The sequence below is a fragment of the Schistocerca gregaria genome, chromosome 3 (genome assembly GCF_023897955.1).
Source record: "Schistocerca gregaria isolate iqSchGreg1 chromosome 3, iqSchGreg1.2, whole genome shotgun sequence".
Classification (NCBI taxonomy): domain Eukaryota; kingdom Metazoa; phylum Arthropoda; class Insecta; order Orthoptera; family Acrididae; genus Schistocerca; species Schistocerca gregaria.
In genome coordinates, this window is record NC_064922.1 from 553986826 (window position 1) to 553999927 (window position 13102).

A 13102-nucleotide genomic window follows, 5' to 3' on the forward strand; every position below is an offset into this window, starting at 1 on the left:
TCACCAATTTGCAACCAAATTATCACCTTCAAACCTAACCTAGATCTCAGGTTACCCTACAGAGCAGTTTGTCACTACAATCAAGATACGGGGTACTAGTTTTACATATATGTGACATTATTAGCAAATAGGTACAGCAGCTCCTAATTTTAGCCAAAAAATCAAAAACTGTTGATTTTTTTTTATATGTATTTCCAATTCACAAACACAATGTAAAGGTTAGACATCAACACTTGCAACAAAAACATAAATCTATTTTTACTCTCTTCACTGCTTTGTTTACATCTGCAATAGAACGAATCACACTGTCATCGCCACTATCATTTCATGCATTGCCATCATTTTCATTTATGTGACAGTCAATCATATCTTCAACAGATATGCTGTCAACAGTAATAACATTGTTATCAACGTGTATGAAATCTTGTAGTGAATGCTCTAACTGCAGTTTTTCTCGCAATGCAAATAGAATTTCAGCATCATCATTATTACTCAGAACTGGTATGTCGGATTAATTTCCTCAGTTTGCTTGAATGAGTCTTGCAGTTGAAGATACAGGACTGCTTAACCTATGTACATGCCTTGGCAATATAATGCAAAGCATTTAAAATTGACACTCTGAAAGGGGGCTGGGTCTTCTCCAGCTTCCACTGAATCTAACGCCTTCTGCAAAACTGGTTTAATGTAATAAATTTTTAAAGCATGGATAATGCTCAAGGTCTGCAGTTTGCTTGTGGAGTTTGATGGCAGGAACTCTAACTACATATAACATAAATTTATATTTTTTGGATGTGAGAATTTTCCTGTTATAGGGTCCCATTTTTGCATCAAGGCTATACAACTGCCTCTCATATAGGTAAATGTTACTTGTCCATAGTTTGTAGACAATGTTTTTACATTTTTAAAACAATGTGAGATTTTTATTTGTGAATCACAAATGGTTTAATTTTTTCAGAGCCATCAATATTTGTGCCTAGCATTACTTTAAGGCAAACCTTCCTCTGTGTGCATCCACAACAATTGCTGCCTTCAACGGCAAATTTTTTGTTCAGAAGGATGCTGGAAATGGGACGAGACTGATCTAAGTTGAAGATGCCTTATGGTTTATACTGCTTTATATATCCTTGTAATCCAGCATTCACCCATTCACTACAGATGTTGATGTTTGCACTGTCTCCTTTACCATATTATACCACTTCTGGGACATATCGATCCACCTATTAGATGTGGAGAAAGACTCAATCCAATGTAGATCAGCCATCCTCAGCATCTTTCTGAATGTCACACCATTCAAGAGGATGTTGGAAGCATGTGCTATCTGAAATTTCTTCCAGCTCTGCATATTTAGAGAAATTGGTACACTTCAATTTTTTTGAATTTGGCTACAGTTACTTGCACTTTCCATAATAGAGTCCTTGTTTTTGACAATGATGTTCAGTGTAGACACTGGTATCCCTGAACTCTGTGCTAATGCTACGTGTGTTCTGTGATGAACTTGAACTCTTCTGAGAGCTTTACTTTCTCTTAACTCAAATGGGTTTTCCTACCTCTTTTTGTAATATTTTCTTGCTTCAAACTGCACTACTTGAAAGAAACAAATAACAACACAACACTTCGACCACTTACACAAGGAACAAACAATGCTACGTGGTACATACAATTAACTCTTGACATGCCAGTTGACAGCAGCTGCTATCTTGATTGAAATCGACTCACATCATTCTACAGCAACAGTGTTGTTGGCGTAGCTGATGTAGTCAACTTTAACTAGCAGACATTATGTGTTCAGTGCATATATGAGCCATTAACAAAACTATTTATTAGTTACAAATACTGGGAAGTGAAGGTCCTCTGCAAATAATCATAGTCCCAGGGTGAACTTAACATTGAAACATTATGGGTACAATAATGTCAGCAAACTACTTTTTGTATAGCATGCATTATTGGAAGCTAAGGATAGTAGTGACAAGGAACAAGTGAATGTTTATCTGAAGTCACACCTTCTACCAAAACAGTTACTCCCATCAGCCACAAAGCTGAGCAGAGCTTGGCAATGGCAGGGGACAATGGGCTAATGCTACAAACTGTCCCTATTTTTACCATTTCAAATCTATTGAGAAGACTAACGAAAGCTCATCAATTAAATTTTGTAAACACTACTTGAAGGTCAACACCATGACAGCATTTTTTAAATGTCAATTATGTCAGTTTTTTCTCCACAAATACTGTTTCATAAAGTGCAAACCATAGGAAATGATATACAATTTAATGTAAAAATTGATGTAAATTAACACTGTGGACATACAAAATTTGACAAAAGTGATAAAGAATGTGGCAAATGACAGCAGAAAATTAATTCCAGGACTGTACAGGTGGGGCTATGCTCTACTTATATATGTACATACAAGGGAACTTCAAAAAGTAAGTTACACATTATTATCTTACTGAATGCTGCAATACACTTCAAAGTGACACAGAAACAGGACACCATTTTTCAACATAGTCACCAAGTCTCTGCAAAAAATAGTCAGAACATTCTACCAATCGTTCAATTCCTCGATGATAGAAATCCATTCCCTGGTCACAGAACTAATCAAGAACTGCTGTGTAAACATCCTCAGCATTGGAAAATCCCAGTCCCTTGCGATTCTTTTTACAAACCTGAACAAGATGTTTCAATAACATTACTCTGTTGAGCAAAGACAATGACAGTTGAACTATGTAGATGGCATTTGTAGGTTTGTGGATGTCCCAATGATACTGGTGCTCCACTTTTCCTTGTATTGCTGGATCACCTGGAAAACAAATATGGAAAGTTATAGGATAAAAAAAAGAGACCCTAATGAATCGAAAGACATTACTTATTTTGAATATGAACAGATAATCAAAATAATATGTTAAATAATGTGTTTAGTTTATTGTACCTAAAGTTTAAAACATTTTCTTCAAGCACTGAATGTAAGAGGAAACAGTCCATATGTCATTTACAAATACTGTACATGATAGTGTATTGTCTGCATTTATCTTAAATTAATGTTACAGTCAAACTTGTTTGTGACCATAAACTGAAAAATATTTTAAATAAACAGTAAATTTTGTACCAAGCTTTGCCGACGTAATAGATATCTTGTTTTAGCAGCTAACCACCTCAGTTCTAAAAGGTTACTCGTAGTAATTGTAGTGTATCAGAACGCACAAATTAAAGAATATTAGATAGTTTAGTTTAAAGATATTTGCTAAACGTTCTATAAAATATTGAAAACAAGGAAAAAATGCTGTTTTCAGGAACAAGATGAGTTAGTTGCTGTTTGTAAGCAGATGGAAATAATCTCCCCCCCCCCCCCCCCCCATTAGTTTTTTTATAAATATCTGGATTTTTCTCAGACCTGATAATATTAGGTATTAGGTAGGGTAGGCTGGTTAAAACCTGAAGTTGACATCAGTGAGATTTTTGGGAACAAAACGATAGGCGAATGAGAAATATTAAGTGGTGCATTTTGTTGCAGCAGACAAGAAACTCAGATCATTCAAGATACAAATTGGTTTAAAACCCCATTCATGATGGAAATAAACGAGATCTAATGGCAACAAATAGACCTGATTTCTTCAGGGCATACATCAAAGAGATGGTTGTGGCAACAATGATTACCAGAGTACAAAGATAAACTAAAACAAGCAGGAAGACGTATAGATTCAGTACACTAGATAAAGAAGCAGTAGTGTCATTTCTTAGTCACCATTTCTTAGTCACCAAAACTTTGAGCTCAGGACAGGAATATGTAAAGGAATTATTGTTCCAGTATAGAAGACTAGCTGTGCATGCACTTAGCAGAACAGCAGCTTGCAACAGGAGTTATGTTGTTGTTATGATCTTCAGTCCAATGACTGGCTTGATGCAGCTCTCCATGCTACTCTATCCTGTGCAAACATCTTCATCTATGAATAACTATTGCAACCTATATCCAACTGAATCTGCTTACTATATTCATCTCTTCGTCAACCTCCGTGATTCTTAACTTCTCCCTCCCTACCACACTTCCCTGAAATAATAAATTTATGATCCCTTGATGTCTCAGAATATGTCCTATCAATCGATCCTTTCTCACACACATGTTGTGTCAAATTTTGCATCTTCTGTTCAGTACCTCCTCTTTAGTTATCCACCCATCTAATCTTCAGCACAATATTTCAAAAGCTCTTGCCTAAACTGTTTATTGTCCATGTTTCACTTTCATACATGGCTAAACTCAATAAAAATACATTAAGAAAAGTCTCCCTAACAGTAAAGTATCTATTCAATGTTAACCAATTTCCCTTCTTCAGAAACACTTTTCTTGCCAATGCCAGTCTACATTTTATATCCTCTCTCCTTCAACCATCATCAGCTATTTTGCTGCCCAAATAGCAAAACTCATCTACTGTTTTAAGAGTCTCATTTCCTAGTCTAATTCCCTTAGCATAACCTACTTTAATTCGACTACATTCCATATTCCTTGTTTTGCTTTTATTGATGTTCATCCTATATCCTCCTCTCAAGACACTGCCCATTCTGTTTAACTGCTCTTCCAATTCCTTTACTGTCTTTGACAGAATTGCAATGTCATTGGAAAGACTTAAATTTTTTAATTCTTCTCCCCGGTCTTTACTTCCTGCTCCAAATTTTTCTTTGGTTTCTTTTAATGCTTGTTCAATGTACATATTTAACAACATCAGGGATAGGCAAAAACGCTATCTCACTCCCTTCTCAACCACTGCTTCCCTTCCATACACCTTGACTCTCATAACTGCCATCTGGTTTCTGTACAAATTGTAAATAGCCTTTTGCTCCCTGTATTTTATTCCTGTTACCTTCAGAATTGCACAGAGAGTATTCCAGTCAAATTTGTCAGAAGCTTGCTCTATGTCTACAAATGCTACAAATGTAGGTTTGTGTTTCCTTAAGCTATCTTCTAAGGCTAAGGGTCAGTACTGCCTCATGTTTTCCTACATTTCTGTGGAATCAAAACTGCTCGCCTCTGAGATCAGCTTCTACCAGTTTTTCCCACTGTGTGTTAATATTTTGCAACCATGGCTTATTAAACTGATGGTTTGATAATTGTCAGCACCTCCTTTCTTTGGAATTGGAATTATTACATTCTTTTTGAAGACTGAGGGTGTTTCACCTGCCCTATACGTCTTGCGCACCAGATTGAAGAGTATTGTCATGCCTGGATCTCCCAATTCTGTCAACAGTTCTGATGGAATGCTGTCTATTCCTGGGGCCTTGTTTTGACTTAGGTCGTTCAGAGTTATGTTAAATTCTTCTTTCAACAACATATCTCCAATATCATCTTCATTTAAATCCCCTTCCATTTCTATAACACTACCATCAAGTTCATTTCACTTGTACACAGACCCTCTATGTGCTCCTTCCACCTTCCCCTCTTTGCTTAGGACCGGTTTTCCATCTGAGCTCTGGATATTCATGCAACTGCTTCTTCTTCCCTAAAGGCATCTTTAATTTTACAGTAGGCAGTATCTATCTTTCCCCTAGTGAGACATGCTTCTAAATCCTTACATTTGTCCTCTAGCCATTACTGCTTAGCCGTTTTTCATTTCCTGTCAATCTCATTTTTTAGAAAATTATAGTCTCTTTTGCATACTTCCTTTGTTGCATTTTTATATTTTCTCCTTTCATCAATTAAAATTTAACACCTACTGTATTATTCAAGAGTTTTTATTATGCTTTGTCTTTTTACATGCTTGACCCTCTGCTGCTTTTCTATTTCGTCTCTTAAAGCTACCCTTTAATCTGCTCTACTCAACTGTTGCCTAATGTTACTTCTGAAACTCCCAACAATCTTTGGTTCTTTCAATTTATCCACATCCCATTTCCTTAATTTCCTGTCTTTTTGCAATTTCTTCAGTTTTAATCTACAGACATAAAAAAATAAATTGTGGTCAGAGTTCACATGTATCCCTGGAAATACCTTACAACTTAAAATCTGGTACCAAAGTCTCTGTCTTACCACTACATAACCAACTTTCCATGTCTCCATGTGCCTTCCAAGTATACAGCCTTCTTTCATGGCTCTTAAACCACATGTTAGCAATGATTAAATTATGCTTTGTGTCAAAATCCTACCATGCGGCTGCCTCTTTCATTCCTTATCCCTGGTCCACATTCACCTACTATTTTCCCTTCTTTCCCTTTTCCTACTCTCGAATTCCAGTCCCCCATCACAAATAAATTTTCACCTCCTGTAACTGTCTGAAAAATTCCTTTTATCTCATCATACATTTCTTCAATCTCTTCATCATCTGTGGGTTGGCTTATTTATTTATTTAATTATTGTTGCTTTAGGGCACACACAACAACTGGGGTTATATGACAACAGAGAGGAGTTAAAAAAAAGACTATGTGTCAGTCCCAACTGATATGGAAGACAGCTAGAAACAGGTACATGGAAAACGGGGCAAAAAAAGACACCATACAGAAACAGAGGTCTAAAACTAAAAATTAAATGGCTGTCGCCACATTGCTTTGGCGGATAAAACTTAAAACGCGATCGACAGCCAGCACGTCATTTGCTAAAACGGTCAATAACTCGGACAGCAAACCCAAGATGGAACATAAACGGTTAACAAATGGGCAGTCCATCAGAAAGTGGTGGAGAGTTAAAACTTGGACACAATGTGTATAACATGGTGAAGTAGCACCACTTATCAAATGACGTCAGGAGGGCCGAGAGGAGGTCGTCCAAGCCACTGGGACAGTCTTGTTAAGACGGAGCTTATTCTCGTGAAACGAGAATCATTGGCAATGCCAAAGGGACACCACCTCCAGACAGACGGCAAAACAGAGACCATCAGAGGGAATATAGGAATTCGAGGGCTGAGGAACAAGGACTGCAGCCTCGTTTCCTAGCAGACCAACATGACCAGGAACCCACAGAACCTTCACACTGGCTCCACCAAGAGTGAGCAACTAACAGTTTTCCTGGATCCGCTGCACTAAGGGATGGGTAGTGTACAGCACACACAGATGTTGAAACGTGCTGAGTGAATCTGATAAGAGGACGCAATTGAAAAGGCTGTGTTGCCAGATGTACTCCGTGGCCTGAACTGGGTGAAGAGCTCAGCTGTAAATACTAAGCGGTGTGCCAGAAGCCGAAATCGAAAGACAAGTGTGCCAATGGTGAAGGCACACCCAATCCCATGGACAGTCCGAGAACCATTGGTGTATAGAAAGGTACTATTGTGAAGTTTCATGTGAAGGTTTTGAAACTTAAGGTGATAGACTGACACTGGAGCAGTGTCCTTAGGATGTGCATGAAGGCCAAGGTTGGCATGGGCCACTTCATGAAGCCAAGGTGGTTAAGGGTTCACACCCACTGGGAAAGGTGCAAGTAGTGCAGGTGAGCACTAAGGAGGAATCAACCCTTTTCATTACACAATGGACAGCAATGACACCCTGATCAGAGAGTTAAGACTGGATTTCGGCCTCGTTTGGACTGTCGAGGAGCCTGGTGTAAATTACACCATGGTAAGAATTCAAAGTTCTATGGGCCTCGACATGAACAGGGTACCCGTGGAGAAGTGAGGGAGCAAGCAGTTGTGATTGAGAATCAGAACTAGTCTCCAAAAGCAAAGTGCCATTCCGTAAACGAGAACAGGATTTCACAGGAATGGAACTGAATCAACACCTTTCTGAATAATGAACAGATTTACCCTGGCGAAAGACTGACCATCTACAGTACACGAGACCACGAGGAAACACAGTGCAGCAGGAAGGATCTTTCAATCATTAGCCTCATTGCCTTTACGCTTCATAGACATAGATTGGGAAGATAATTGACTCATTACGAGAAAATCCCCCATGACTGCCAGCGTCTCCGATGGTGCGCTCCTTCCAACTAAGGGCCCCCTTCACAAGGGGGCTGCACCCGCCTTAGGTGATTGTTCATACCTCGGGTCACACCTCCCAAACACCTAACAGAGGGACCAACTGGCAATTTGGGAAGGTTTCAGCCCAAGCAATCACCCCTCCCAGGAACTGGCCTGTACCAGGGGGTACGTGCAAACCTTACCTGTCAACCCAGGGCTGGGAATTACACATTACCCAGTCACCTGTTACACATCAGACACGTGGGCCGGCCTTCAGGAGCGCACAAGGAGGAAGAAGAAAAAAAGAGGAACCTCAAACACTGAAGTGGAGGAACGAGAGGAGAAGGGAAACAAAGAAAGAGAATGAGAGGAGAAAAGAAACAAAGAAAGGAAAAGGGAGCGAAAAACAAAGGTGAGACTGTTCTTACATCAGTAACAGACAATGCAGAACATTCCCAATAATATCCCAGATGTGTTCCCCAAGAGAGGAGAAAAAGAATAGCAAGAGGATAGACATGCAGCACAGAAGGGAAAAACTGCTGCTAGGGCTGGGGCCCCATGGTAGCCAACCATGAACCTGCCAAAGAGTGGCGATCACCTGGGAGGGGGGATCATCTGTGGAGGTAGTTGGCACAAACTTGTACTACTGTGGTATGTGTGGGCTTTATCTCTATCTTGGCAATGACAATGCAATCTCTAAACTGCTCATAGTAGCTTACCTCCATTCCTATTTTCTTATTCATCATTAAACCCTCTCCTGCATTAGCACTAAATGATTTTGTATTTGTAAACCTGTATTCACCTGAACAGAAGTCCTATTCCTCAAGCACCAAATTTCACTAATTCCCACTATATTTAACTTTAACCTATGCACTTCACTTTTTAAATATTCTAACCTGCCTACTTGATTAAGGGATATATCATTCTATGCTCCGATCTGTAGACTACCAGTTCTGTTTCTCCTGATAACAACATCCTCCTGACTAGTCTTTGCCCTGAGATCCGAATATGGGACTATTTTACCTCAAGAATATTCTACCCATGAGGATACCATTATCATTAACCATATAGAAGAGCAGTATGCCCTTGGGTAAAACTATGGCTTTAGTCTCCCCTTGCTTTCAACTGTTTGCAGCACCAGCACAGCAAGGACGTTTGGCTGATGCTACATGGCCACATCAGTCAATCATCCAGACTGTTGCCCCTACAACTATTGAAAGGGCTGCTGCCTCTCTTCAGGAACTACATGTTTTTCTGGCCTCTTAAGAGATATCCCTCCACTGTGACTGTACCTATGGTATGGCTACCTGTATCACTGAGGCATGCAAGCCACCCCTCAGACAGCAAGTTCCACGGTTCCTTGAAAGAAATTAAAGAATTACTAAAGTACCAATTAGTAAATTTGCTAAAAGGATGAGTATGAGACACCACATTGCAACTTCAGCTCAACAAATCAAAAGGTCGTGTGTGTGTGTGTGTGTGTGTGTGTGTGTGTGTGTGTGTGTGTGTGTGTGTGTGTGTGTAAAGATATCTACAGATTTATTTAATACAAAATACTTTAATTTTTCTGTTTCAGCATGGCAAACTCCAAGAAGCTTGTGGTTAAGATTTAATATATGAATAAAATCTTTTCCTAAATTGATGAAATATTCTCAGGTTATCAACCATGTCATTGCATCATGTTGCCGCAGTGTTTTGATGAGTTTCCTACCGTATTTACTCGAATCTAAGCCGCACTTTTTTTCCAGTTTTTGTAATCCAAAAAACCTGCCTGCAGCTTAGAATCGAGTGCAAAGCAAGTGGAAGTTCTGAAAAATGTTGGTAGGTGTCACCACAACTATATGTAGTGCTATACAGGCATGCTTTGTAGGCACAAAGATAAATACTGGTGCCAAAACCTCTGCATCAGAAAAAAAAACAAATTCCATATTGATCATCTTCGAATGTAGCAGAATTTCAATGTACTCTGAAAAGCCGAGTGGCAAGACTGTTTGGGATGTTTGTCAATATGGCCAACTCTAGGTTCTGAATTTTTTCCTACCTGTGAGAAGAAATGGTTGCTAATAGGAACCTGATGAAATGTGAATCGCATGCAGTATTTTCTTCACCATAAGAATAATACGATTATAAACATTTTGCCATGTATTCTTTCGTGTTTGCTGCTATCTCATTTAAATCATGTCTGCCTAATAAACTACGAAACTAGAGTGAGACAACAGCAAACTCGGAAGAATATACGTATCGTGTCATGTTTATATTCGTATCATTCTTATGCCTAATAGTGATACAGTCACAAATGAAGCATGGCAACTGACTAAATTTTTAAATCTAAGATGACTATAATTTCTGTGCAGAATTTGATGTACTAAAAAAGCGGCCGCAAAGATTTTAAAACGGAGAAAAATTTTGGCCTAACTCTCGTTCAAAACAGTTCTATCATACTCAGTCTATTATTTGGTTCTTGTTGATCATTATTATAGAAAGCACCATTGTAAGTAACAACATATAGCACTCTCTTGCCGTTGTTTTGCTAATGAGATGATTACTCTCTTTTTTTTAAAAAAAAATTGTAAGCGGAGGTAGCGCGCACTAAAGCAAGCCATGCCGCGAGCGGCGAAAGGCCGTAAACATGCACTATCCGAATGTAACAAACAATACATGACACAGTACAGTAATGCAGCTTAGAGTGACGTAAACACCTACAACAAAGAAAATGGCACTTATCAGATCAAATCAAAATAAGCAATCGATTCAAACCAGACGAAGCAAGTGAAAAAGGAAGGGTACCCATATAAATACCGATGGAGCACCTGACGCATAGCAATGGCTACCTGGTAAAGCTTAACTGCTAAGCTTACGACTCGAACCAAACTACTGTAGCTGCATCGTCATTCATTCGACCTAAATTATGTCTCATATTACAATGGACCAACTTTGTTTCGATTTGGAGGTGAGGTCTAAAACTATTCTCTCCCCTTGAATTTCGAGTCTCAAATTTCAGGTGCGGCTTAGATTCGAGTGCGGCTTACATTCGAGTAAATACGATAGTCAGCCTCTTCAGTTGAAGAAACTCACTGAAACAGTGCAACAACATTATGTCATGAAATGGCTGATAAACGGTAAATGAAATCCATCAACGAAATTCTGTATCCCTTGTCCTTTCCCATAAATAAAAATTTAGAAATTGTACAAGAAATCCTCACTGCCATCTGATGATGGACCTAAGCACAAAAGTAGTTCTGCAAAAAAACTATTATTATGAAAACATTGTGGCTGGTTGCAATTTTCTTCCTCAGTACTACTCTAAATAAATATTAATGGATCTCCATCACTACAATGAACAACAATGAACAATTTTTTTTTTTACACATTCTGCTCAAAAATGTAAAAGAAGTGAGCTGACAACACAAAGAGAAGGGCAATCTTTTTATCTGGAGAAAAAAGTCAAGATAAATCAAAGAATATGACTGGTCATAGTATGAATGATTATAAGCAGAGTTTCCAGAGATGGTTCTTGCATTTTGCCCTGCGTGGTGATTTTAGCTGGACCTACAGTAGACCAATGGTGGTAGAACTAGGCAGCTCTATAATACCAATGTTGTTGGATGTCCACAACATACTACATTGGCGAATACTTTTACAGAGACCCAAAAGTACAAGAATTCATTATGAAAAAAACTGCAATAAGCAAGAAAAAACACGAAAACCAATCACAGCTGCCCTGGAAGATACAGGCTATTAGCTGCATATGTGCCACCAACCAGTGAAACAAAAACATGAAGAAAACATGTATTCTAAGACATTCAACTGAAAGAGAAATGAAAAATGACAATTTTATGTAAATATATAAACATTTGCATTTCCATTCTCCTGAAGTAACTTGTATCTTCTGTTACACAATGTAATTTCGCACAGCAAAAACCTTGTTTTCCAACAAACTATTCATCAGCATCTGTTTGATAAGTAGGGTGGGCAACCTTTGCTGGTTTCCTTATTATGACATGTCAAAAAATGGCTCTGAGCACTATAGGACTTAACATCTGAGGTTATCAGTCCCCTATACTTAGAACTAATTAAACCTAACTAACCTAGACAAAACACACATCCATGCCCAAGGCAGGGTTCGAGCCTACGACCATAGCAGCAGCGCGATTCACGACTGAAACGCCTAGAACCACTCGGCCACAACGGCTGGCTATTACATGTCAAAATTATCGTAATTTAGTATAATGAAAAGGTGTAAAGGGGTGACGATGGGAGTCTGAGAGGTTTGAGTGGAAGAGACTTGCAGGAACCAAAGGCAATGCTGCAGTCATGAAGGTTGTGGTGGTGGTGGTGGTGGTGAAGGTTGTGTTGTTGTTGTTGTTGTTGTTGTTGTTGTGGTGGTGGTGGTGGTGGCAGGGAGGGAGGGAGTGATTTTGTGTGTGGGGTGGGGGTGCTGAAGGGATCAAAAGAAGGGGTGATGGGATCACAATGAGAGGAAGCAAAGGGATTTCAGCTGAACATCAATATTTTCTCCAAGTTAGTGTTCAGATAATTTGATAATACACTGAACTGCATGCATAGTTCAGATGAGAATGTTTCTGATTTAATGTGTTTCTCAACATTACTTTTCTTTTCCTACCCAATTCGATAATTTTAAAACCTGCAGAAATAAATTTTGGCCTGTCACGGGCATGCATAAGCACACAACCCATACCTGACAACATTACAGATAGAATTGTCAAAGTACTTAGCGTAGAAGTAGAAATATCTGTATTTGCACATTAGGGGAGGAATTCTGTTGGGGTTGAAATACTTTGACAGGTTTTGTTTTCCTGTTGCTATAGTGCTAAGTGGGGACAGTATAAACTGGCAGTCTGCATGAGTTTAAACAACCTGTAATTACGACTGCCAGAGCAGTGAGGAGCAATGCTGGGCAACAAGCTCCACCTCCCTCTCACAGGACAGTACCATGGAACAGTGTTTCGTGGAACTGACACATGGTCATAGGGATCACTAATCCCTTCTGGTGTTTTGAAGTTCATAAGGGAACTTTATTATTCACCCATGGCCCTGGGGTAGCATCCTTTATTTGTATTGAAGTTCATAAGGGAACTTTATTATTCACCCATGGTCCTGGGGTAGCATCCTTGATTTGTAATCAAAACACCCTCGGTCACGAGTTCGAAACCCATCACCACTTAAATTTTGATTAATAATCAGCATCTGCAGCTGAAGATTTGTGGTATGAGAA

The 13102-nt window shown here is 39.0% G+C and overlaps 1 protein-coding gene across 1 annotated transcript in view; it reads right to left on the reverse strand.

Annotated features, from left to right (window-relative positions):
• LOC126354410 (nucleoporin Nup188) overlaps positions 1–13102 on the reverse strand; it is a 240912-nt gene that overhangs the window by 117647 nt on the left and 110163 nt on the right. The window contains exon 12 of the mRNA XM_050004028.1: positions 2662–2795. Within this exon, the coding sequence (XP_049859985.1) occupies positions 2662–2795 (134 nt within the window). The remainder of the gene's footprint in view (positions 1–2661; positions 2796–13102) is intronic.